The sequence below is a fragment of the Delphinapterus leucas genome, chromosome 7 (genome assembly GCF_059928025.1).
Source record: "Delphinapterus leucas isolate spDelLeu-1000000601 "Yukka" chromosome 7, BTC_Dleu_Yukka2, whole genome shotgun sequence".
Lineage (NCBI taxonomy): Eukaryota > Metazoa > Chordata > Mammalia > Artiodactyla > Monodontidae > Delphinapterus > Delphinapterus leucas.
Window position 1 is genome coordinate 76,350,374 of NC_143135.1, and position 27,351 is coordinate 76,377,724.

The 27,351-nt window shown below is 35.6% G+C and overlaps 1 protein-coding gene across 2 annotated transcripts in view; it reads left to right on the forward strand.

Moving 5' to 3' along the window:
• Positions 1-27,351, forward strand: part of ARHGAP42 (Rho GTPase activating protein 42) — a 285,948-nt gene that overhangs the window by 218,393 nt on the left and 40,204 nt on the right. For both annotated transcript variants that reach the window (XM_022562065.2, XM_089915446.1), the window contains exons 7-12: positions 3,853-3,957; positions 5,934-6,063; positions 12,335-12,435; positions 14,144-14,253; positions 16,585-16,663; positions 18,057-18,096. In XM_022562065.2, the coding sequence (XP_022417773.2) occupies positions 3,853-3,957; positions 5,934-6,063; positions 12,335-12,435; positions 14,144-14,253; positions 16,585-16,663; positions 18,057-18,096 (565 nt within the window). The remainder of the gene's footprint in view (positions 1-3,852; positions 3,958-5,933; positions 6,064-12,334; positions 12,436-14,143; positions 14,254-16,584; positions 16,664-18,056; positions 18,097-27,351) is intronic.

Below are 27,351 nucleotides of genomic sequence, written 5' to 3' on the forward strand. Positions count from 1 at the left end.
GCATCCTATGTGTTTGGCTAACTCATCCCCTTGTACTTCATATATGGGAAAAGAATCTAAAAAAGAGTGGATATATGTATATGTATAACTGATTCACTTTGCTGTATACCTGAAACTAGCACAACATTGTAAATCAACTATACTCCAATAAATTTTTTTTAAAAAATTAAAAATTAAAAAAATTTTAAAAAAAGGAACCAACCAAAAAAAAAAAAAAATCCATCATGTAAAGGCCTGTTCTAAACGTAGCTTCTGCTGGGCTTAATCACATCAATGGCCACGTTACCTTCTTCATTCCCACCCATTTAGTTGAAAAGATAAGCTGACTGTTCTGTTCTTCCTTGGTTTTGTTCCTTTACCACAGAATTTTACCTCTCCCTACTGCCACTTCATCTGAATTCCATCCCCTTGAGATCTTAGAAATTCTTACCTTCAGGAACTCCAGTGAGACTTTACTGCTGAGGCAGTATATAGCCATGACTTCAAAAAATTTTGGCTTTTTAAATTAATTGAATCTATGTGCATATCTATTCATTCATTCATTTGTTCTCCCATCCTTCTTTCATCACCCTCTTTTAAAAGTTGTCTCCCTAAGCCACAGTTGACTGACCACTTTCCATCCTTGACTCTCCTTTTTTTCTTCAGTTTTCTCATTTATTGGGTTAGATTTTGATACTTTTTCATTTCCATTCAATAAACTCCTCTGAGCATCCATGCATTAGACTTAAAGCACTCTGTAGTCGTTCTGAAGCTGTCCTCTAACATGTTTCTGTTTCCTCCAAGTAAAGAATAGCAAAGACTACAGCAGTAACTTGCAGGTCAGACACCTGTACAGGACGAAAATTGATCCCTTGCCTTTGCCCTACTTTTCCAATCTTCTTAGAGATTTCAGTGGCCAAATGTAAACATCTGTATAAGATTTTGATCTCTTTTAGTACATTGTGGTGCTCTGTGTATAAGTGTTTGCTTTATTTTTTTAAGAAAAACAGCCTTATTGGGTTGTATAATAATACACATACCATTCTATTCACCCAGTTTTAATTCGTTTTTGTCTGTGGTGTGACATAGGTGTCCAACTCTATTCTTTTGCATGTGGCTATCCAGTGGTCCAAGAATTCTTTGTTGAAAAGACTATTCTTTACCCACTGTATGATCTTGGCACCCTTGTGGAAAATAAGTTGACCATAGATGTATGGGTTTACTTCTAGACTCTCAGTTCTCCTCCACTGATTTATATGTCTGTCCTTGTTCCATATCACACTGTGTTGATTATCCCAGTGCTGCTCAGCTCAGACAGCAGTCATCTGGAATTACTGGAATTACTCCAAATTGCTTCGGAGGTCTGCCCCTCACTTCCATGCTAAACCCTGACACCTTTTTTCACTTTGCTATTCACAGTATCACTGGTAACTGTGAGCCCTTAAGGCTTGAAACCTGGTGATTAATGGGCTGGGAAATTATGAATAGCTGTTCCCTAACTGACTTGTAATGGGTTTTGCTAAATGATTATCTATAAAGGCAGTATCAGTTTTTACATTTGGTCAGGTTTTTGGAGTGGAGAAGTCATTTGATTCTAAAGCCCTTGGGAATAATGAAATGCTATATGAGTCTGTCCTTTTGATAAAAGTGCCTTTCTTAATATTAAAACCTAATCTGTCTATCTAGTAATTTGTAGTGATTGTTATTGTTATTTAAAAGTTAAGTTTACTTTAAGGTAAGCTGAGACAGTAGTCTTTTTCCCACCACTCCACCCACATTGAACAGAGAAAATGACACGTGGGAGATGCAATTCTTAAAGATTGTCAGACTGTCCTATTAAGTTTCCTTAATTTAACATCATGGAATTTATTGAGGATGAAATGAATGAGTATATATTCAAACCTAAGAAATATTTAACTTTGCTACCATCTAGAGGCAGTTACTTCATACATGCTGTCTTTATTAAACTTTCCCAGATGCTACTTCCAAAGTAGATGTGGAACAAAAGTAAAAGATAGGTGGTTCTTTGTATATAATTTTTCTGTACCTCCCAAAGAATTGTACTGTTCCTAGTGGGTGCTCAGCATGCATTGTGAGATTAAAACATATTTGTTTGCTACTAAATGAATCTGAATTTTACCAGAAATTGCCAATAGGAGATGGATCTCAGGGAATTGGGTGTTTCATGGGAATATTTACTGCAGATATTCTTAAAGTATCTTCTTTATAAGTTAGATTCTTTGTACTTAGCATGATATTAGAATAGTATCTTTCTTTTATGGCATCCAGTTCCTAATAAGACAGTTTAATTGTGGGCTAATTATAGACATTAAAAAATTAAATGATATTCCTTCCAACAACTTCATAAACTATTATTCAGATATTTAGAAGACCTAAATACTTCAAAAGTATTTTCTTATTTTGTCTCTGAAAATCTCTAAATCTACACATCCAAGCCTCAGTTAAAGGTAATTTTAATCCTATTTTAAGATACAGTTCTTTTTAATTGGGCCACAGTATGTGCAAACTATATATCTTAAATTATTGGGTAATTTAACAAATATAGCATACTTTTAGTAAAGGATAAGCTATTGAATTTTAGTTTTGATAATAATTATTGATGTAAAATTGACAGTGTAAAATAGTTCTAAAATTTGCAAACAATACATTTTGACACATTATCAGGAACTGTTGAACAAGTGAAGGAAATTCTTTAAAATATAACAACTTAAAACCAATTTGAAAGTATATGCTTTCCAAAACGAACATAATTTTGTAAGAAGTTGACTTGTTATAGGAAGAAGAGCATTAGGTCATTGTAGAATCAGTATTTAACTGTTGGAAATCATAACACACATACATACCAGTTGATGCTTAGCTGAATCCTCCTTCTTCCCCAGAGAGAGGAAATGACGGGACGTTATTCACATACAAAAATGGTTTCAAATTGTGTTTCTTCCTTAATTTAAAATAATAGTTTACAGACATATTATGCTATTTGAATTAGAAGAACATTAGCCACTTCTCAAAAATATTTTCTAACTTTATTGTAGGAAGAAGTTGTGGATGAGATTGAATTGGTGGACATGTCTGTGGAATAAAATCCCAGTGAATTAAATGAAAAAATTTAAGTAAATTATTTTTTAGTTATAACATTTCACATAAACAACTGTGTCCTGTAACTCTATGGAGAGCTGCTCTTGCTTTACAAATAAGAACATCATAAACAAGCGCATCTGAATTTGGGATTAGAAGGCTAGGATCATAGAAATTGTGCTTTTCTAAAGGAGATTTTACTCTAGCTCTTACATGAAAGATCTGTATCTAGCACCATGTTTTTGCTCAATTCTTCCCTCTGTTTTGAGTTCTTCCTGCTGCTTAAGTGTTGTCTGTTTAATACCCAAACCAGTACTGCCACCTTGTGATATTTTTGTTAATTTCATCTGGCCATCCTTATTCCTTTCCTTGGGTACTTTTTTCTCTAATTTACTGGTTTAGTCTTCCTCACATCTGCACATGTTTGACCTCCCTATTTTGGTTAGAATCTCTTCTATGTTCCTTTGGTCTTTATCCCCATTAATATTCTCTCCTGGATATTTCGTCAGTGCATTGGAAGATTAGAGTACTTGACTTGACACCTGTCCATGACAAGACTTAAATATTAAATCACATCTACCAAAAAGAAAGGAAAATTTAACTTCCATGTCTTCTGTTTCACATCCATAATTCTAGTGCCTACTTAGGTAAGGAGATTCAAAATTTGTTAGCTTGAGAGATTAGAATGAAATATAATTTCTCTAATTTATTATATTTGATCATCATTTTTAAAAAACACGTTTTCATGGTTTCTTTTGTATCTCTTTATTTTTGCAGCTTTTGTCATTCCTTCAGGGTTTATTTACTTTTTACCACGAGGGATATGAACTCGCCCAGGAATTTGCACCATATAAACAACAGCTGCAGTTCAACTTGCAGAATGTAAGACTATACCTGTTCTCACTGCCTCTCCTTAGTGAATAAGATGATCCCAGGGCAACTGAGTTATGACCAAATTGAACCTTGGAATCTTTTAAAAACTTATCTAAGTACAAAAAAAGCTCACTCATTTAGAAAAACCACTTAATAAATTTACTATTTTTTTTTATAATTGCTGGTTGAAAGTATGCCAGGAAAGAGTAAATCTTATTAACTCTTTAGAGTTAGAAAAATATATACTGGCAAATTTCATAAAAATAAAAATATCTGAGGTGCAGAAACATTGGAAGCTTTTGCCTTTATCTAGTGTTTTCATTATTTTACTGGGTGACCTTAGGCAAGTTGTATATCCTGAGAGGGCAGAATTTCTGTATTTGTGAAATGAACAGGTGGATTTTCACACTCTGTCCCTTTCCTCCCTGAAGTTGTACTATTACATAGCTGATATTTAGTGTTTTGTAAAAATAAATTTAAATGTGGGTTTGAAGCATTCATAATAACTGCTTTAAAGCTACAGGGAGAATTATTTACACACATCCTATCTATTTCTGTCAGGGTTTATTTTGTAAAGTTCTCCAATCAATCCTTTTAATATCTGATTGCATAGTTAGACAAATTCTGACTTATGTATGCTGAACACCAGTTACACTTCAAAAAAAAGTTAGCCAATCCATTTCTGCATTATCAAATATGACAACAAAATCTTAATTGTTGAGGATTTTGTATAAATTAAAAGTTATTTCTGAAACCCTGTCTAGTACTCTATAGCTAAAATAATTTGTGAAGGTTTCACTTAATTTTCTATAAAAAGCCTGCCTTTCACTCCTTACCTGATTCTTGCCATTATGAAGATGTTCAGCAAATAGAAATATGGAGTTGGAGTGTCCCATGAGAAATATGTGATTGGATTTATTCCACCTGTGTTTCGAGTTTAGCTTTTTATTTAACCTAGATTTTCTAGCAGAATCGATTTCACGTTCAATTCATTCCATTGTTTTTCAATATGGAATGCATTTGGGCTTTTTTAGTAAATATTAAAAGGGAAAATTATAAAATCCAAAGTATTTTATTATTTATTTCCATATTAAATGCAATTACAGTAAGATTCCTGGGATTTGAGAACAGGAGACGGGTAAAGTGTTAGAAAAAAATCTGATCCTTATGTTTAAAAGGGAAAAGCGGCAAATTAACTTACTTTGAGATTCAGATCTTTTAGTAGGGGCCATAACAAAATCTTAGAGTTGGGTGGTGATGATTTTTATTTTTCCAAATGAATATTGTTGAGATAATATGGCCTGAATACAAAATTGATTTTCATAGAGAAAAGCCTTATGCTTTCTGTGTCTTCCCTTAAGTAAACATGCTATGATGTGAATAAGCTATTTCTTACAATAGAAGAAGTTAGAACTTGGAAACCTGTTCATTTTTATGAGTTAATTTATGCACTGACTTCTTGATAACTATATTAGGATTTCTGAAAAACAAGCTAAGTGATATGTCTTCAGAAAAGTGCTTGGAATAAAAGTGTTGAACTTTTTTCTTGGTAAGTGCCACATATATCAAAAGTATGTGGATTTATTTTAACCCCCAAAAGAAATTGAGTCCCTGTGTATCTTCCTTTTTACCTTAGGTATTATGGCATATAGAACTCTATTTAGTATTGTGTATTTGTAAAACTATAAGTTGTCCCCTAGGTAATGTTAAGTGGGAAATTGGATGAAACACACACACACACACACACACACACACACACACGGAGATTCAAAGAGAAACATGCAGAAGGTCATTCAGCAAAGTTTCACTAAAGTAATTCAAAATTAGAGCCTAGGATTCAACGGAGAGGGTTGTGGATATGTTGAACAGTCCTGAAAGAATCGAGGTTATCCTTTGCACCATTTGCAGTTTTGAAACTTTAGGCTGGAGGTTCCTCAAAACTGACAGAAAACAATGAAGGAAATTGTTGTTTCTGTTTACTTAAGACAAGGAATAATTTTGAAAGTACGCGACAAGAGGTAGAGCGGTTGATGCAAAGGATGAAATCTGCCAGTCAAGATTACAGACCACCCAGCCAGTGGACGATGGAAGGCTACCTTTATGTCCAGGAGAAACGTGAGTTGCAAAGACAGAAGTTAATGTCTCTTATGATTAACATTCTGTTTCTGTGAGAAGTGAGTTGGTTAGGTTCTCTTCCTTCAAGTAGGAAGACTGAAATTCCTGACAGCTTTATCCTACTTAGTCTGCTCTGCCAACCACTGCCACCTAAGTGTGGAAGTTCTTCCCCTTTGCACCATCAGATTCTCTAAGTTGGTATGTTATTGAACTTGGAACTTACACTTTTCATGATGATATAGTAACACGAGTTCAGGTTTAGAATTTAATTGTGATATCTAATCTCAATTTAAAGTTTCATGGAGAATTAAAAATCAAAGCCTTTATCAGATGAATCATCTTGGTGACTTTGGTAATAGTTTTCCCCTTCAGCAGCATTATTTCATTTAATTCTGTGCTCTGACAGTTTTCAGGAGTAAAATTGGCAATTATGTAATGTCAAACTGGCACTCTTTACTTCCTGATGTTAGGAAATAAGCATCAGACCCAATAGAACACTACTATAATTGCCTCACACTAAGAAAGTTTTTCCTCACAAAAATTAATAAAAAGCCCTTCAAACTTGTATAACTAGGGTCCTTTCTTGTCATAAAGTGGAACGAGTGTGACTAAATTAACTCTCTATTTCAAACCAGAATGCCCTAAAGCACTCTCTTACTGTTTGTGCTAAAGGAACAGTTGTTTTTTATTTCCAGTGCATCATGGACCAGTGTCCTCGTAAAACACAAAATTACGTGCTTGTATTTTGCAGTAATCTCAAATTGCTCTGAAAGTTTTGAAATGCTTATTCTCACTTTCTGTACTTTTTCTCACATACTGGGACTCACAGACTACATGCAGTAGCACTGCTCCAAGTCTCCCTATCCGTAGACAATACATCAATGTAGTTGTTTTGGTTAGAAGACATTATAGTTAAAGGGTTTGAGATGCGGAAGCTGTAGATGTTTGGTTGACTGTGAAAGTTTTTTGGACATGATGCAAAATGATCACTAAAATGCCAACATATTTTATATTTTACATGCCTAGGTGATGCTCATTTGTTCCTTAGCAATATGCAAGCGAATAACAGTTTGATCCAGTTATCTTGGCAAACATTTATTACTACATAGGTGGTAGAGGGCTGCTGGCTCAGGAGGTCCGGTTCCAGGACTTCCTCTCTCGTAACTATCTACGTTTAACCAGTCTGCTGCTTTCAGATGTTAAAATGGTAAATCTGATTACCTGCCTATCTATTCTCTAATTAGAATATCATAAATAGGTTTTACCAAAATTTCTTGAAAAAGACCGATTCTTTGGTCATATATACAGTACATGGATTTGACTCAGGACTCTAAGGAAATGTTTGAATACTGAATAATTATTCCATATTTGAGAGCCTCACTGTGAGGGCACCTGGAGGGGAGCTCACATTTTGCTGAGTGGAAGAATTTGTGGATAATGAGGCCTGTTCAAACCTGCATCTGGTAGAGGAGGTGCCATCCTCTTGCCTGAAGAGTTTTTATTCATTTTAACTCAATAATACTTTATTTCTTGAGATTCCCCCCCTCATTGTTAACACAGTTGTTGAAAGCTTTGTGAGTATACAATATCTTGTTCTAAACAAAAAAACTTTGGATTACCTAGCAAAATTCTTGTGTACATAACCTTCAAATATGCCCTGTTCAATTGCTACTTGGTAGTTTATCCATTGGATGGTGCCGTGGTTTGCTTACCCATTCCCCAGCTGTTGGAATTTGGATCAAACTAAAAGCATAGTTCCTACCATACGACCCAGCAATCCCACTACTGGACATATACCCTGAGAAAACCATAATTCAAAAAGAGTCATGTACCAAAATGTTCATTGCAGCTCTATTTACAATAGTCAGGACATGGAAGCAACCTAAGTGTCCATCAACAGATGAATGGATAAAGAAGATGAGGCACATATATACAATGGAATATTACTCAGCCATAAAAAGAAATGAAATTGAGTTATTTGTAGTGAGGTGGATGGACCTAGAGTTTGTCATACAAAGTGAAATAAGTCAGAAAGAGAAAAACAAATACCGTATGCTAACACATATATATGGAATCTAAGGGAAAAAAAAAAGGTCATGGAGAACCTAGGGGCAAGACAGGAATAAAGTCACAGACCTACTTGATAATGGACTTGAGGATACGGGGAGGGGGAAGGGTAAGCTGGGACAAAGTGAGAGAGTGGCATGGACATATATACACTACCAAACGTAAAATAGATAGCTAGTGGGAAGTAGCCGCATAGAACGGGGAGATCAGCTCAGTGCTTTATGACCACCTAGAGGGGTGGGATAGGGAGGGTGGGAGGCAGGGAGATGCAAGAGGGAAGAAATATGGGGACATATGTATGTGTATAACTGATTCACTTTGTTACAAAGCAGAAACTAACACACCATTGTAAAGCAATTATACTCCAATAAAGATGTTTTAAAAAATAAAAATAAAAGCATAGTTCCTTTAATAATTTCAGGGCTGGATGGGTGGACAAAATGCAGTGTTTTATGCACCTGTCTGATGTTGGTATCTTTTGTTCTAAGATACCTGACTTCTGCTCTGAGTCAGGCTGAACTGATCATAAAGTCCTTTGTGGCACTGACCTTTTTTCTGAGAGTTCCTGTCCCTCTAAATGATAACATCTACTCTTAGGCTACAAAACTCAGATAAATCTTCAACTCTAGTGTCTCTCTGTAGCCTGGGACCAAGTCTGTCCATTTATCTTGTCAATTAACTTTGAACCCACACCTTCTCTCATCTCCACAGTCTTGCAGTGACCTCCTAACTGTTCTCTTTTCACCTCCAGGCTTGTCCAGCTCAGTCCATTCTCAGAGAGCTTCCAGCAGCTCCCTGCAGTGCTTGCTTGGTTGTGCCTCTCCTGTGATGTCCCTGGCTGTGCATGGCATTCAAGGCTCTCACAGTTGGGCTCCTCTCTTTTTAGCATCCTCTCTTATGATGTTGTCTTCCTGCTCCCACGGCAGCTTCCATCTCCAGTTTTCTCTATATCTACCTGTGTTATTTTTATAGCTTTAGCGAGGTAAACTTGGCATGCATCAAATTGCACATATTTAAAAAGTACAGTTTGATCAGTTTTGCCATATGTATGCACCTGTGAAGCCATCACCACAATCAACATAATGAACATATTCATCACCTTCAAAAGTGTTCTTATGCCCCAATATAATCCCTCCCTCTAATTCCCACTTACCATCCACCCCTCTTCCCCTTGCCTAGGGATTTAAAAAGAAAAAAATGAATGGATTTATATGCTGTTGGAATTATTTTTCTATAAGGGACAAGTATTCAAAGCCCCTTTCTACTTGGAATCTTTGAAAGCATTTATATTAAGAAAATCTGACCAGTTCACTAAGACATATTGATTGTACTCTTGCTGTCACTGAATAAGTCCTGTGGGGAACAGAAAATGAGATGGAGAATATGGCTTCAGGGTGTTTATTCTGTAATGGAAGGAACAAGATTAACTCACACAACTAGCAACCAGTGATCAATAGTAAATATCAGAGCTGTAAATTGAGTGATAAATGGAGATGGATGTAATGGGGTGGTAGCAGATTATTGCTGTTTAGACATAGCATTCCACTTTATCTGGATATGTGGTTTGTATGTTACCCACCTCTAGGCAAACATTAAATTACGTTCTAGTAGACTCCAGTTTAACCAGGAAGAGCATGGGGTCCAGAGTCAGACAGAACTATGTTGGAATTTTATGCTACCTGTTAACTGGGTGATTCTCGGTAGGCAACTTTCTGAGTTCAGTCTCCTCATTTATAAAAGAGGGATATTTATATCTGTCTCACAATAATATTGCAGGAATTAGAGATAGTGTATGTAAAATGTCTTTGTTATCAGTAGTGGTGCATAATAATACCACTGTGCTTCTAGGAGCCCTTACTATTCTGTGTAATTTATATTTGTCTCATTTAATTCTTAAGACAACTCCTGAAAAACATCATTCCTCTGAAAAGAACAACTCCAATCACATGTCCTATTGATGAAGAAAGTAGCACCATCTGCAGCTCTTAAGCTTTATTTTCTTTTATGTAAAATGTACTTTATAATGTCTGACTTTAAAAGTTCCTAGATAAAATGTTGGCACTTAGTAGGTATTCAGTGAATGTTAATTCCCTCCCATTCCACAGACATCATCTCAGCAACCTCAGATGATCACTGGGTAAAATCTTGTTTTGTTTTGCAACTTTATAGCTATAATAAATTCTATTTACCCAGACTTTTTTTAGGGACTTCAGAGTTGCTTGCCTAAGAACGTCTGCCCTGGTCTGGTGCCAGGCAACTTTAAAGAAAGCAGCATGTGTGTGCAGCACACTTGAAGATTGAATGCATGAGGTTCTGAACTTAAGATGGAGGCAGGAAAAAACACCTTGGGTCTAAAATGTCATCAGAGTGTTGCAGCAGCTTTATTTAAAAATTATAGTCAATATTTCTTCATAAATCGCTTCCTAAGTAGTAAAGTCACTATAAGGATTTCTATCCAGCCACTTTCCACTAATCAGCTCTAAGCCTGTAAGTGTTTTACACCACATGTAACAGAGTTATCAACAAGTATCGTTAAGTATTATAGTGTGAAATGGTCCCAAAACAGAATTGAAGTTAATTGTAGTAATCCTTTGTGATTATCAAGTATATAGCTGCACCCCATAATTTTAAAATCTGGAGTGGTTAAAGCTAAACATGACACCAAGGGCACTATTATTATAGAAAAAAAATTCAAATGGCTCATGAAACACTTTTCTCAAGTGGTGCATCTTTACAATTCAGTTTCTTGCTTTTGGATATATGGTTGTAAAACCAAGCCAGCAATAACATTGTACATAATTGTTGCTAGAGAGATCCAGGTGTTAAGCCAAATGGGACCCTACATGAAGAAGCTATAGGAAACAAACTCCATTTTCAACCCTCTCAGCCCTCTACGGCATTTGGGTGCAGGATAATTGACTTCCCTGGGGAAAAGCTGAAGGTTTTCTACCCAGGTCATGAAAAAATTGAACTTATGGTGCATCCCTGTGCCCTGGTGAAGCAGCATTAAACAGTTTTTAAGACTACTGGATGATTAAGTGGCACACTATGGGAAAGGGTTGCACACCACAGCAGGATTGTGTTTATGGGGAAAAAGAAAGTGAGCAGTTTACATATACAGCTTTTAATATAAATGGTAGAAGTTATTTTCCTTTTAAAGAGTAATTTGAATTCACTTTTTTCAGATTAGTGTTAAGAGGAAATAGCTCTATGGTCAGTAAAGTCTTAGAGAAAGATGAGTGATTCATTCCTTCTTTCACTTAACAAATCTTTATTGAGGAACAACTGTATGTCTGGCCCTGTTCTAAGGATTAAGAATATACTAGTCAGCAGGACATCACTTGTTCCTGTGCTCATAGAGCCTTCGTGATGGAGACAGACAATAAATTGGGTGAATTAGTAAAATGTTAGTCATATCAGTGGTAAAGTGAAGAAATAAAGTTAAAACAAGAAAGAGACATAAGAAATATCAAGGTGAGGGTGTTGTGATGTTAGCTATCTCTACAGAAAAGGCCATTTTATAAAGGTGACATTTAGTAAAAGACCTGAAAGAAATGACATTGTCATGCAGCTATCTGAAGGAAAAGTAGTCCAGTTAAGTGCAAATGCTCTGGGGTCGAAATGCATTCACTGAGTGCTGAGATCAGCAAGGGGGCCAGTGTAGCTGGAGTAGAGTATATGAGGCAAAAGGCAGTGAGATCAATACTGAGGAGCCAGATCATGTGGGGCCTTTGGTTTTCATCTGGGGTAATGTGGGAAACGACTGGAGAGTTTTGAACAAAGGGGTGAAATGACCTGGCTAAATTTTTAGCAGGGTATTTCTGGCAGTTTCAAAAATAGAGGACAAAGATAGAAGTAAGGAGACCTGTTATAGTACCTCAGACTGTCATTTCTCATTCTTCCTACCTCTACGGGATGCAAGTATACCACTTTTACAGATGAGATAACTGAAGTTCAGATCTAAAGTAACTCTTGAGTTTACAGAGTGAGTGTCGGTACTGTAAATAAAGCCAAGTTGTTTGGCTGCAAGACACTCTACCCTACACCACTCTTGCTCCAGACTAGCCTTTCTCACTCACAGTAAGCATTCCCAACTTGCATGGTCTATGGAAATACTCACTTGTGTTTCATAGCATCGAAAACTGTACAAACTTAGATACAGATCATTTATTAACAATCTGTAATGTTTGTTTCCTTACACTAGGACCGCTTGGTTTTACATGGATTAAACACTATTGTACATATGATAAGGGAAGTAAAACATTTACAATGAGTGTTTCAGAAATGAAATCCAGTGGGAAAATGGTGAGTTGTTTTTGTTTTTTAATTGAACTTGTTATTTAAGTAATGGAAGCAAAACAAACAAAAATCATGTGTGCTTATTTTTCTAATAAACGTGCTCACAATTTTTAAAAATTGAAAAGTCAAAAATTTTTCTCTCGCTTTAGTGACCTTGAAGACTTATAAAGAGTGGCCAGGATTTTTCTTTTATTTTGGCCATGGAATGTTTATAAGCAGTTATATTAAATGTAGGGACACCTTGGTAGGTGTCATCTCCTATCCCTGGCAGCAGAGTTGTTTGCGTTGTTGGTTGGCCAGCAGCTCATAGAGACTGTCAGTGGCTGGTCCAGGCTCACTGCGTCTGCATCTTTCTTCCAGGTGGTCTCTTGTGGGAGCCCGGGTTTGCCCCTGCATGCCACTTCCTTTTCTGCACTGTGTACTACTTACTGAAACGCTGGCCAACAAAGTTTCTCAGAAGAAATCAATCAATGCTTATTTACCCCTAAAGTAAATCAGTCACTGAATGTCTCGCATGGGTAGTGAACAGTACAGAACAAAGTGTACCTTATATGCGGAAGTGCTACAGAATACAACGCCTTTATTGCATGTAGTGTACACTCTTTTTGTGAGTTAAGATATGAATATGGCAAACAATTGGACCTGTGAATTAAATAATTGAGCCGTCATCTAAGAATCCTAGAGCTGGGAGTTATCCTAAAGATTATTTAGGCTAGCCTCATTTTACCTGATTAAAAAATAAAGACAATAGAAAGTAAGTGACTTACTCAGCTAATTTGTGGTATAGATCATGGCAGAGGTAAATGTTGATCTAACTTAGACACATACTCAAATACATCAGCTGAAACTTATTGTGCTTGGGCATTCATTAGAGTCTAATAATTCAAAGTAAGAGACATAAAATAAAGGAGAACATACCAGAGAAAAAGAAACCTTAGATGGCTACTCTCACAAGAAGTTATTAAATGCTATAATCATGCCTAGTTTCTACTCTAAAAGTTTCATAAGAAAAGATACTGCCCAAAAGTCAGTTTATGTGACAGTCAGCGAGCTAATAATAAATAGACCAAGCCAGAGTTGTATTAATAAAAGAGATTTGCAACCAGAGACAATAGAATTAACCAGGCATTAGGTAAATATTCCCCTTAAAATTGACTGGCATTTCAGGTATAGAAGAGAATTATGAATTGAGCCTATGTTGGATCCTGTCAAAAGAGGTTTAGTTTAGTTTTAGCAGCAGACTACTAGTCGGTTACCAGCAGGGGAATCACGTGGTGTGCATGATAGTAATAGCATTATAGCAAGTATCTACTAGAACTTTATTATTTTGGTAGCTCTCTTGAGGTTTTGAGCCAGCTATCATTTAATACTCTACGGCTCCAATACAAACACACACACACACACACATATTATAGTATAATTTAACTTTATAAGTAAATATGTTGAAGGGTACTAGACAGGCATGTCACAGAATTCTTTGAATAAAACATGTATATGTGATTAATTTATTAATAAATGGTTTGGTGTATTACAGTTGGGCAGTTAACATTAGGCAGAAGTCTTTGTATTTATAGAAACAGGATATGATTATGATCTTTATACATAAACTGTACTCTAAGTTGTCATTTTAATATGGAAACTTTAGGTGGTGTATTTAATATATTTCAGTTCACCTTGTCATCATGTCAGTAATGTGCTCCACTTCTTGTTTCAGAATGGCCTCGTTACTAGCTCACCAGAAATGTTTAAATTAAAATCCTGTATCCGACGAAAGACAGATTCAATTGATAAACGATTCTGCTTTGACATAGAAGTAGTCGAAAGGTTTGAACTTTTCACTTTACATTTTTTAATAATCTAAATTATTTGTTTCTATGTATAGATGTAAATATGAAACAGCATAAAGTGCTTGTTTTTCAGTCTCTTTTTTAAAGACAATATATATGTTTATTTCATTCTTTCACTTGTTTATTCAACAAATAAGTATTGCATGATGCCTTCAAAAAAATAAATCAGACACAGAGTGCTACCAAAGGGTAATATCACTCAGAGAAGAATCTGGAAAATCAATAAAGATGACTGCCTTAGGGGAAAGTGCATATTGTGGGCCGAGGTCCCCATCAAAATGAAGAAACCTGACGGCATTGTTCATGGCTCCTGGGTCAGCCTTTTTGTATGGTTTTGAAATCTAGTGGTCTTGTTCCCAAGGAATAATAAGACACAACTGCAAATTCCATAAGCTTCCTTTAGCCAGTGAAAATCAGTGCCTACCATGTACACAACACTGTTCTGGGCATTCTTAGCCACAGAATATTGGGAGAGACATAAAGGTTGTGCATTCAAGCTTATCATGTAGTGGCATTATTTAGCTCTGTTCCTTTATTGTTTCAATACAAGTAGAATAGAAACAAAATAAGGAGGATTATGTTTCTTGATCTGTGTTGCATTCCATAATCTATTTTTCTTCCCCTGCATTACCACTATGCTTTTCTGAATATCTCTAGCTTTGTGTGTGTGTGTGTGTGTGTGTGTGTGTGCGTATACACTGTATATATACTCTGACATACTATATACACTGTTATATACTATAGCTTACGTACGATAGCTTGTTAACTGTTTAGTAGGGCATGGCCTTGTTCTTATGCTTGTTTAAAATAGTGTTAGCTATTTTGGCCCTGTGTTCTTATGCTCTATAGATCTGCTTATTAAGTTTCCCTTTCTCTCCAAAACATCCTTTGGGATTTTTGACTGGAGTTCCATTAAAGTTATTAAATTTCAATAAATTAATCAATGGTGAGTTGAACTCTCCCAAGGATTTTACATATCTTTTACATCTATATTTTTTTCAGATTTGTTTTCGGGTATATTCTTTTTATTTAAATTTTGAATAAAGTTCTTTAGTAGAAACTCTTTTTTTGTTTTATGGTTAAGATTGCCATAGAGAAAGGCTATTAATTTTTTTTTATGTATCAATCTATATCCAGTACAGTTGTTGAACTCTTGGTTTTAATAGTTTTGTGGTAGGAACTTCTGGTTTTTCTATGTAGATAAATACCAACATGTTAGTGGTTTCTCTTTTCTTTTTTCCGACACTTTCTAGATATATCCTTGGAGCACACTGTTAAACTCTGTGCTTTAGTTGTTTCATCTGTAAAACAAGGATAATCAGTACCCACATCAAAGGGTTGTTGTGAGGAATAAATGAGATAATAAAGGAGACATACTTATAACACAGTGCTTGGCGCATAATAAACAGCCAACAAGTATTGATTGTTGTTATTATTTGTGTTTTACACTGGCTTAAATTCTCTAAGATAAAATTACCTTGATCTTTATAATACGTTTTCCCTTTTCCTATCAGTCTAATGAGCTGTTTTCCTGTTTACTTAGAGATATATGCCTTTATCACAGTTTTAACTCACTCCAGGCTTTTAACCACAAAATATTTAAATGAAATTTCCTTCTTCATGTACCTTTTCACAGAACCCTCTAGTTTTCTTTTTATCTTATGGACAGCCTCCACAATTAATTAGATTAATTTTACTTTTTTCTGAATTTTCTATTTTTCTCTCTCTTATATTGGTTTCCTTCCTCCCTTTGCTTGCTCGTTTCTTGAAGCACATCCTCAAGTTGCTATCTCAGAATGGGTGCATGGGAGAGAGTTGTTTTTATACATATTAATTGTAATATTGTGATCATTGTATATGTAAACACTTTGGTTTTAGTGTCTTCTTAATAATTGACTAGTTATAGTATAAGGCTTTCCATATTGCTATATACTCATTGTAATTATTTTTAGTGACTAGTTGTACCACGTTGGGTCATAATCTTAATCATTCTCATACTGTGGAATGTTTCGGTGCTTTTGAACTTCTGTGAATGTAGCTTTTCATCCTTTTTGGTCATTTCAGGGGAAATAGTATGAGCCTAAGCTCCTTCAGATAGTTTTATACCTAAAACACTTATTGATTTCATTTTTAAAATTCCTTCTCTTTTCTTCTCTTTCCTATCTTCTTTTCTCTCTTCATTTCTTTTTTCTCTTTCCTGCTTTTTCTTCAAATTTTACTTTTAAAGTTAGCTAAGAATTTTAAAAAAATAATTAATGTGTAAAGGCATAAAAGTAGTAAATTGAATATATAAAATATTTTTTAATAGGCATGGAATCATCACATTGCAAGCCTTTTCAGAAGCTAATCGGAAACTCTGGCTTGAAGCCATGGATGGGAAGGAACCGGTAGGGATATGACATATTCTGTAATTTAGATATTATTGCTCTAATAATTGCAAAGTACATCTGAAAAAAATTTTGTATGTCTATAGTGTATTTGAAAATATTAAAATAGCAAATAGAAGAGTAGAGACTCTTACTGTTTTCCTGGTGTTGCGTCACTGGCACATAACACCAACTTCTTAATTCATTTCCCCAGGGGACTTCCAGGACTAATTTAAAACCCTAAAATTACTTTTAAAAAATTACTTATTATCATTAATTTGGCTACATTGATTAGATTATTTTATTTAGTTAATAATTCTTGAGTGCCCACTCTGCAAGGCCTGTGCTAGGCTTTATGATCAACATGATGAACACGTTTCAGGGAAAGAACTAATCCTGGTCCTAGACAATTGTTTAAAAGTCTCCTTTGCTAAAACTGTTTGTGGCTTGACATTTTCCCTCTATCCAGATCCCCATTTTTATAATAGTTATTTTGATGTTGACATAATTTACTTAAAATTATCAGGGAGGCTTATATAAAAAAGGGAATAAATCATTGATGACTTTTGTGAAGAACACTGCAATAAATGATTAGAGGGATGAGCACACAGAGCAAATAGGATGCACCAGCCTGTCCCTTGAAAACTATCTTTTAAATGGCGGAGAACCTGTGACCATTCTTCTGAAAAGTACCTATGCAACAACACAGCTACACAAAGTGTGGTCCCCAGACTGAGTCCATCCTACAAACCGTTACCAGGCTACAATAAGATGAGTGCAGAGATTATGATTAAGCATCTGGAAAATGTTATAGCAATGAGAAGTCATTTTACATCTGTTGAATTTAATAATAAAAAATTTGGACTCTGCATCTATTCTTTATTATGTGTATTACCTTTAAATTTTATTGTAATTTATAAAAATGTCAGTCAGTGACAGATTAAAAATTAAAAACAAAGGAAATTGGTTCTTTACCACTAACAGTTGAGGGGCAAGCCCTGACCTAGAAGAAATTTAGAAGACAGTGTGATAGCTCAACAAGTACAAGTTAGGATTGTACACACTGAGAAAAAAACACTAAGCAGATAATTTAAGGAAGGAACAATCAGGTGAAATCCATCATGAGATACTTCCTGAAGAAGGGAAATTATGCATCATGTTGGAGAATAGAATAAGATGCTTAGATCAGAGGGAAAGAGGTAAAACTTTGCCCAGGGCAGGACAGCCGGGGATGGAAAGGAGTGGGAGGCAAGATTGGAAGTCAGGCTGGGGAGATGGCATTGTGGACACAGTAGTTGTAAGACCTTGAAATCAAGACACTCCCTTTGTGTATCAATGTACCAATATCACCCTGGTAATCTTCTCTGCTGGGTCATTAATTGCAAGTAACTGACTGACTTCCTTTGTTTTTTAGATTTATACTCTGCCTGCGATTATTAGCAAGAAAGAAGAAAGTAAGTCATTCTAATAATTATTTCAAATGTTATCACATAGATTTTTTTTTTTAGTTGAAGTACCATATTAGTTTCAGGTGTACAACATAGTAATTTAATCTTTGTATACACTGTGAAGTGATTACTGCAATAAGTCTAGTACCATCTGTCACCATACGATTGTCCCCCTTCATCCATTTCACCCACCCTCCAACCCCCTTCCCTTCTGATAACCATGAATCTGTTCTCTATATCTGAGTTTGGTTTCATTTTCTTTGTTTGTTTTGTATATTCCACATATAAGTAAAATCATATGGTATTTGTCTTTCTCTGACTTACTTCACTTAGCATAATGCCTTTGAGGTCCCTCCATGTTCTTGCAAATGGCAAAGTTTCCTTTTTTGCAGCTGAGTAGTTGTCCATTGCGTATATATAGCATGTCTTCTTTATCCAGTCCTCCACCAATGGAAATTTAGGTTATATCCATATCTTGGGTATTGTAAATAATGCTGCAATGAACATAGCAGTGTATATATCTTTTTGAATTAGTGTTTTCATTTTCTTTGGATAAATACCCAGAAGTAGAATAGCTGGATCATATGGTAGCTCTGTTCTTAAACTTTGAAGTACCTTTGTACTATTTTCCATAGTGGCTGCACCAATATACTTTCCCACCAATAGTGTACAGAGTTTCTCTTCTCTCCACATCCTCTACAAAACTTGTTATTTCTTGTCTTTTTGATGATAGCCATTATAGCAGGTGGGAGGTGATATTTCATTTTGGTTTTGATTTGTATTTCTCTGATGATTAGTGGTGTTGAACATCTTTTCATGTGCCTGTGGGCCGTCTGTATGTGTTTTGGAAAAAATATCTACATAGATCCTCTGCCCATTTTTTAATCAAATTGTTTTTCGCTATTGAGTTGTTTGAATTCTTTATATATTTTGGATATTAACTCCTTATCATATATGATTTGCAAATATTTTCTCCCATTCAGTAGGTCACCACTACATTTTGCTGATGGTTTCCTTTGCTGTGCAGAAGCTTTTCTGTTTGATGTAGTCCCACTTGTTTATTTTTACTTTTGTTGCCTTTGCTTTTGGGGTCAGATTCAAAAATTCCATGCCAACACTGATATCAAGGAGCTCATTGCCTATGTTTTCTTCTAAAAGTTTTATGGATTCAGGACTATTTTAAGTTTTAATCCATTTTGAGTTGACTTTCGTGTGTGGAATAAGATAGTGGTCTAGATTCATTTCTTTGCATGTGTCTGTCCAGTTTTCCCAGCACCATTTATTGAAGAGACTATCTTTTTCCCACTGTATATTCTTTACTCCTTTGTCATAAATTATTTATTCATATATATATATATATATATATATATATATATATATATATATGGGTTTATTTCTGGGCCCTCTACTCTGTTCCATTGATTTATGCATCTGTTTTTATGCCAATACCATACTGTATTGATTACTATAACTTTATAGTTTAGTTTGCAATCAGGGAGTTTGATACCTTCACTTTTTTTTTTTTTTCTTTGACTTTTTTTTTTTTTGGTTTGTTTTTCTCATGATTCTTTTGTCTATTCAGGGTCTTTCATGGTTCCATACAATTTTAGAATTATTAATTCTACTTCTGTGATAAATGATAGGGATTGCATTGAATCCGCAGATTGCCTTGGGTAGTATGGCCATTTTAATGATACTCATTTTTCCAGTTCATAAGCATGGTATACCTTTCCATTTGTTTGTGTCATCTTAAATTTCTTTCATCAGTGTCTTAGAGTTTTCAATGTACATCTTTCACCTCCTTGGTTAAATTTATTACTGGATATTTTACTCTTTTTGATGCAGTTGTAAATGGGATTGTTTTCCTAGTTACCTTTTCTGATATTTTGTAATTAGTGTATAAAAAGGCAACAGATTTCTGTATATTGATTTTGTATCCTGAAACTTTACTGAATTCATTTATTAGTTCTAAGAGGTTTTTTTGGTGGAGTCTATAGTTTGTTTTCTCTATACAGTATCATGCCATCTGCAAATAGTGACATTTTTTCTTCTTCCTTTCCAATTGGGATTCCTTTTTTTTTAGCCTAATTTCTGTGTCTAGGACTTCAAATATTATGTTGAACAAAAGTAGTGAGAGTTGACATCCTTCTATAGTTCCTAATCTTAAAGGAAAAGCTTTCATCTTTTCACTATTGAATATGATATTGCCTGTGGACTTGTCATATATGGCCTTTATTATGTCAATGTATGTTCCCTCTATACCCACTGTGTTGAGAGTTTTCATCATAATTGGAAGTTGAATTTTGTCAAATGCTTTCTCTGCATCTATGGAAATGATCATATGATTTTTATTCTTCATTTTGTAAATGTATGTATCATGTTTATTGATTTGTGGATGTTGAACTAGCCTTGCATCCTTGGAATAAGTCTCACTTGATCATGTTGTATGATTCTTTTTATATATTGTTTAATTCAGTTTGCTGATATTTTGTTGAAGATTTTTACATCTATTTTCATCAGGGGTATTGGTTTTCTTTTTTGTGGTGCCCTTGTCTGATTTTGGTATCAGAATAATGCTGGCCACATAAAATGAGTTTGGAAATGTTCCCTCTTCTTCAATTTTTGGATGAGTTTGAGAAGGATAGGTATTGAATCTTTGGATGTTTGATAGAATCCATGGGTGACACTCTCCGATCCTGTACTTTTGTTTGTTGGGATTTTTTTGCAATCTCTTTACTAATAATCAGCCTATTCAGATGTTTTATTTCTTTATAATTAAGTCTTGGAAGATGATATGTTTCTATATTCTAGGTTATCCAATTTGTTGGCATATAATTGTTCTTAGTAGTCTCTCATGATCCTTTGTATTTCTCTGGTATCGGTTGTAATTTCTCCTCTTTCATTTTCGACTACTTATTTGAGCCCTCTCTCTTTTATTCTTGGTTAGTCTAGCTAAAGATTTGTCCATTTTGTTTATCTTTTCAAAGAACTACCTCTTGGTTTCATTGATTTTTTTAAAATATTTTTTTAGTCTCTGTTTTATTTATTTTCACAATGATCTTTATTACTTCCTTCCTTCTACTACCTTTGGACTTCATTCTTCTTTTTCTACGTACTTTAGGTTTAAAGTTAGATTGTTTGAGATTTGTCTTTTTTCTTTAGGTAGGCCTGTATTGCTATAAACTTCCCTCTTACAACGGCTTTTGCTTTGTCCCGTAGATTTTGGAATGTTTTATTTCCATTTTCATTGTTCATATTATTTATTGATTTCCCCTCGGATTTCTTATAACCCATTGGTTGTTCAGTAGCATGTTATTTAATCTCCACGTATTTGTGATTTTTCCAGTTTTCTTCTTGTAGGTCTAGTTTCATACCATTGTGGTTGTAAAAGATGTTTTATATGATTTCAGTCTTCTTAAATTTATTGAGATTTGTTTTGTGGCATAAAATGTAATCTATCCTGGAGAATGTTCCATGTGCACTTGAGAAGAATGTGTACTCTGCTACTTTCGGATGGTATGTTCTATATGTGTCTATTAAGTATATCTGGTCTAATATGCTGTTTAAGGCCATTGTTTCCTTATTTTCTGTCTGGATGATCTGTCCATTAATGGAAGTAGGGTGTTAAAGTCCCCTACTATTATTGTATTGCTGTCAGGTTCTCCCCTTAGGTCTGGTAATATCTGCTTTCTATATTAAGGTACTCCTATGTTGTTTCATATATATTTTAAAATGTTATAACCTCTTGTTGGATTGACTCCTTTATCATTCTGTAATGCCCTTCTTTGTCTTTTATTACAGTCTTTGTTTTAAAGTCTGTTTTGTCTGATATAAGTATAGCTACACCAGTTTTTCTTTTGTTTTTGTTTTGTTTCCTTTTCTTTTTTCATCCCTTCACTTTCAGCCTGCTTGTGTCCTTAGATCTGAACTGAATCTCTTGTAGGCAACATATAATTGTGTCTTGTTCTTTAATCCATTCAGCCACTCTGGCTTTTGATTGGAGAATTTTGTCCATTTAAATTTAAAGTAGTTATTAACAAGTATGTACTTATTGCCATTTTGCAACTTGTTTTCTGGCTGTTTTTATAGTTCTTCTCTGTTCCTTTCTTTTCTTGCTCTCTTCCTTTGTGGTTTGATGACTTTCTTTCATGTTGTCTGTAGATTTCTTTCTCATTATCTTTAGTGTATCTACTATAAGTTTTTGGTTTGTGGTTTCCATGAGCTTCATATATAGAAAAACTAAGTGTGTGTGTGTGTGTGTGTGTGTGTGTGTGTAGTACTCTGTTATAAGCTGATAGCAACTTAAGTTTGGACACATTCTAAAAACTGTACATTTTTACTTCTCCCACCCTCATTTTATGTTTTTGATGTTATATTTACATCTTGTTTTTGTATCCCTTAATTATTGTAGTTACAGTTAACTTTACTACTTTTGTCTTTTAACCTTTATACTAGCTTTATAAATGGTTAATCCACTAACTTTACTATATATTTGCCTTTACCAATGAGATTTTGACTCTTCTATGTTTTCTTGTTACTATTTAATACCCTTATTTTTCATCTTGAAGAAGTCCCTTTAACATTTCTTATAAGGCACATTTAGTGTTGATGATCTCCTTTAGCTTTTGCTTCTGTAGAAAACTCTTTATCTCTCCTTCAGTTCTGAATGATAACCTTGCCTGTAGAATATTTTTGGTTGAAAGTTTTTTCTTTTCAACACTTTGAATATATTGTGCCATTCCCTTCTGGACTTTAAATTTTTTGCTGAATGATCAGATGTTAATCTTATGGAGCTTCCTTTATATGTAACAAGTTGTTTTTCTCTCGCTTCTTTTATGATTCTCTCCTTGTATTTAACTTTTGACATTTTAATTGTAATGTGCTTGTTTTGGATCTCTTTGGGTTCATCTTATTTGGAATTCTCTGTGCTTCCTTGACTTCAATGTCTGTTTCTTTCCCCCAGTTAGGGATGTTTTTAGCCATTATTTTGTCAAATAAATTTTCTTCCCCTTTTTGTATCTATTCTTCTTCTGGGGCCCCTACAATGAGAATGTTATTCCTCTTGATGTTGCACCATAGGTCTCTTAAGTAATCTTATTTTTTTTTTCCTTCTGATCTGCTAGGATGAATTCCACTGTCCTGTCTTCCAGGTTGCTGATCCTTTCTGCTTCATCTAATCTGCTATTGAAACCCTCTAGTGTATTTTTCTTTTCAGTTATAGTATTCTTCAGCTCCATGATTTATTTTTGGTCCTTTTATTTTCTAACTCTTTGCAGAAGTTCTCATTGTGTTCATCTTTTCTTCCAAGAGGTCAGTGAGCATCTCTATGTCCATTACTTTAAACTCTTTAGCAGGTGAATTACCTCCATTTCAGCAAGGGTTTTTTTCCTGGATTTTTATCTTTTCTTTTGTTTGGGACATATTCCTCTGTTTCTCATTTTGCTTATCTCTCTGTGTTTGTTTCTACATATTAGGCAATACAGTTACCTCTCCCAGTCTTGAAGGAGTGGCCCTGTGTAGGAGATGAACCTGATTTTTCAACCCTGCCCTAACTGTTTGTTGTCTCTGGAACATTTGTAATTATCTAAGCAGTTTAATTTTTTTTCTTGATAAGTCCCAGAGGTTGTGCCAAGACCTATCAGTGTTCCAAAGGGAGGGATCTAATTCCACACCTAGTTTCAGGCTGTTTGGAATGAAGACCCTCAGGTAGCAGCTTTTAAAGAACACATATATATATATATAGTATTGTGTGACCATGGTTGTAACTCCCTACTGGCCTCAAGACCAGGTGATTTGGAGGTGTCCCCTTGGCGACAGTTGCAAAAGACAGGGCTCCAAATGAGTGCATAAACTCCTCTCTGGGAGGTACAGTTGATCTGTCATGAGGCCAAGGGATAGTGCAAAGGTGGCATCCCCCAGTCTATATTCCCCCAGAGCTCCTCCATAGCTTCTAGATGTGTGGTAAACTTGAAGCCTTCCCCTCAGGCTTAAGCTCTGGGACAAGTAAATAGGGCTTTTTCACAGGAAGTCTGGGGGTGTGTTTCAGTATGTTGTCAGTATCTTAGGGGTGGTTCCGTACCATGAACTGTCTCCTCAATTATTTCAGAGCCATAAGGCCCAGAAATGCAAGCCTCCCTGGACACCATAGTCAGGTGCTCAAGGGCTCTCTCGTACGTGGAATGCATGTGCCTGCTGGCTTCAGTGGGCCACAGGAGAGCCTGGGGTGGGACTGCTGGCTGCAGTGGTGCTGCAGAAGCACATGATGGTCACAGTGAGGCTGATCTTGGGTGGCCTCAACCTGCAGTGGCTTGAAGCAGAATTTCGGTTGCCCAACCAGAGATTGAAGTCAGGCCATGGCAGTGAGAGTGCTGAATCCTAGCCACTAGACCATGATGAGGGACAGTGGCCAGTGACAAAGCCCCTGGCCTTGAATTCCCACAAAGAAACAGAAAGTAGTGAAACAAGTAAAGTGTTTATTAGGAGGCAGAAAGGTACATGTGAATAGACTCAGGCAGACTCAGAGAGAGTCGCACCCTCTTGGTAGTTTGAATCACTTATATGGGGAATTTCTTCCGGCCAATCATCTTGTTTTGCCTGGCTCTGAATCTGTATTTGGTTTATCTCAAGGTCCTCCCATGTATGCACGCACATCTCTTAGCCAAGATGGATTCTAGCAAAGAAGCCTATGGGTAGGTTGACATCACTTATTATGGAGTGACACCCCCTCCCTTTTGACCTCCAAGGAGCCTTTCTGTGCATGTATAGTCAGGAAGGTCTCCTTGACTTCAAGAATGAAGAATATGTGGTCTCTTTATTTCTTATTGGGGCAGGGCTCAGCTTCTCCTCCTTCCTGTTATTGTTTTCATCATGGAGTATCTGTCCATAGAGGACAAACTCCAGCTGCTCAGCCTGGGGCCCATCTATCTCCTGCCTCAAGGCCACAGGAACACATGGGGGCAGTGTGAGATAACAGGCTGCAGCAGAACTACAGGGACACGTGAGGGTGGGGTAAGACCCCCTGGCTTCAGGGGGACCAGAGGAGAGCGTGGAGGCAAGTCAAGTCCTTTAACTCTAGCAGTGTGGAGTGAGAGCACAAAAATGGTGCTCACCAGCACCTCTGTCCCAGGAGAAAGTCCCAAAGACCTCTATAGACCCTTTAATCTTAGCTAATGAATCTCCTTCATGTATGGTCTAGGAGCTTTTCAAACTTGGTTTTGCATTGGGTCCTGAGTTGAATGAGTCTGCACGTGAGCCCTTTAAGAGCAAACTTTTCTGTCCCCACATCCTTTTGTTGGTTTTCAAAGCCAAAAGTATTGGGCACTCATCTCTCCAGTGCAGGTTGTAAGGGTTGGGGTACCTGATGTGGTGCACGAACCCCTAGCTCCTCAGGGAGAAGTTCCATATTTGTGAGATCCCTTGTGCTTGTGGGTTGCTGTGCCAGAGGTGAGGTTTTTGGTGAGACTGCGCTTCTGACTCTCCTACCCATCTTGATGTGGTCCTTTTATCCTTTGTTGTGGAGGTGCTGTTTAGCTAGTTTTCAGGTCTTTGTCAGATCCATATGTAGTTGTAGATTTGGTGTGTCCATGGGAGGAGGTGAATCCAGGATCTTCCTATGCTGGCATCTTAAACCAACCCCCATCATGTGGTTATTTTTATCACAGAGGTATTATGTGATATTAAAAGTTAACTCTGGAAAAATCATAGTAGTGCACCTTTGATCTGATGGTACTCAGCAAATTTGAAATTTTCATTCAGAGTTTCTCATGTTAAAACCACTAACTACTGGGCTTTATAGTAACCAAAATTATTTTATTTATTTGGCATTTATTACTTATAAGTATGTACCCTGCTTTATCCCAGAAAGAGATTTGAGGCAATTGATATTTTGTTTGATTTTCTTTTTAACGGCAATAGAGGGTTTCTTTATCTTATTTTCTCTGCTCCAATTTACAAAACTGAAGATATGAACACTGCTAATTTTAGGGGATTGTGCCCAAGACTGTGAAGTATAAGGACATTGTCATAACACATGGGATATGTAAGAAAACATGTTGTGGCTGTATTAATACTGAATTTGTGTCAAACCATTCTGAATGAACACATTTTATGTATTTTCCATCATATTCTGAATCCTTTTTAGTCATCTGCCACCTTTAATCCTTGGTTAGTTTAGGGTATCTTCATATGTAATTTACATATACAAATTATTTGACATTTAAAATCAAATTTTATATGTTTCTAAGGTTATGTGTATATCCTTTAAAGCACTTTCAAATTTTATTTAACTCAATTGACTTTCATGATGTCTAAATTTATTTTTAAAACAGCCTTAATAAGCCTGACTTTTGGATTGTTATTAAAATACAAGTTAGAATGGAGTAACAATAAAAACTGGGAAAGCACTCATTTGAAAGTAATAAATATTGAGTGTATTCAAAAGCCTATCATTTTATCTGGATGAAATGCTTCCTAGTGATTAATTTCAGAAATTATCAAAAGAAAATGCATAATTTAAAATACCTTTAATGTTAAAGAGTTAAAATAATATTTCCAGTTTTTATTCTTGTGTTCATTTCTTTTTTGCCAATCAGAGTGATTAGTATAAAACCTTTCATTGCCCACTTTTATCTAATCAAGGAAACATTAACCAACCGATAAGAGGTTTGTAAGTACTTAATGTTCATTCTAAACAATTACCTAAAAAATAATCTGTTGTGTAATTTGCATTTGAGTAGAGTTTGAAATGTGTTTTCTAACACTGGTTTCATTGTTCATATCCAGTATAAAGATAGTCCTTTCAAATTCAAATGAACGTACTCAAAGACAAATCCTTCCTGAAAAATAAATGAATATATATATAAGATATTGAATAGAGCTTTTGAATGGGGACGTGGTCAAGTCAATCAGAATATATTTGATACTTAATGCACCTTGGAACTAGGGTTTTTATCATAACTAGGTAATTTGAGTGAGAAAGTTATCAAATGTACTTATGCTGTGATGGAGGGAGTTTGGGCTTCTTGTAGTAAAGACCCACTCTTCTGGAAATCAGCTTTCCTGTAGTCTTAGGCACCTGAAACATCACTATGCCACCATGTGTAATTATAAATTGATACGTGTTTCAGAGAAATAGGTGTCTGAGAGTCCATGTGTTTGTATGATTTATCACATTCTGGCTCTTGATATGATGTATCAGTTTTCCACCCAGTTCCCTGAACAGGAGGTGACAGATTCCATCTATTCTCCATAGTTCTCCATGCA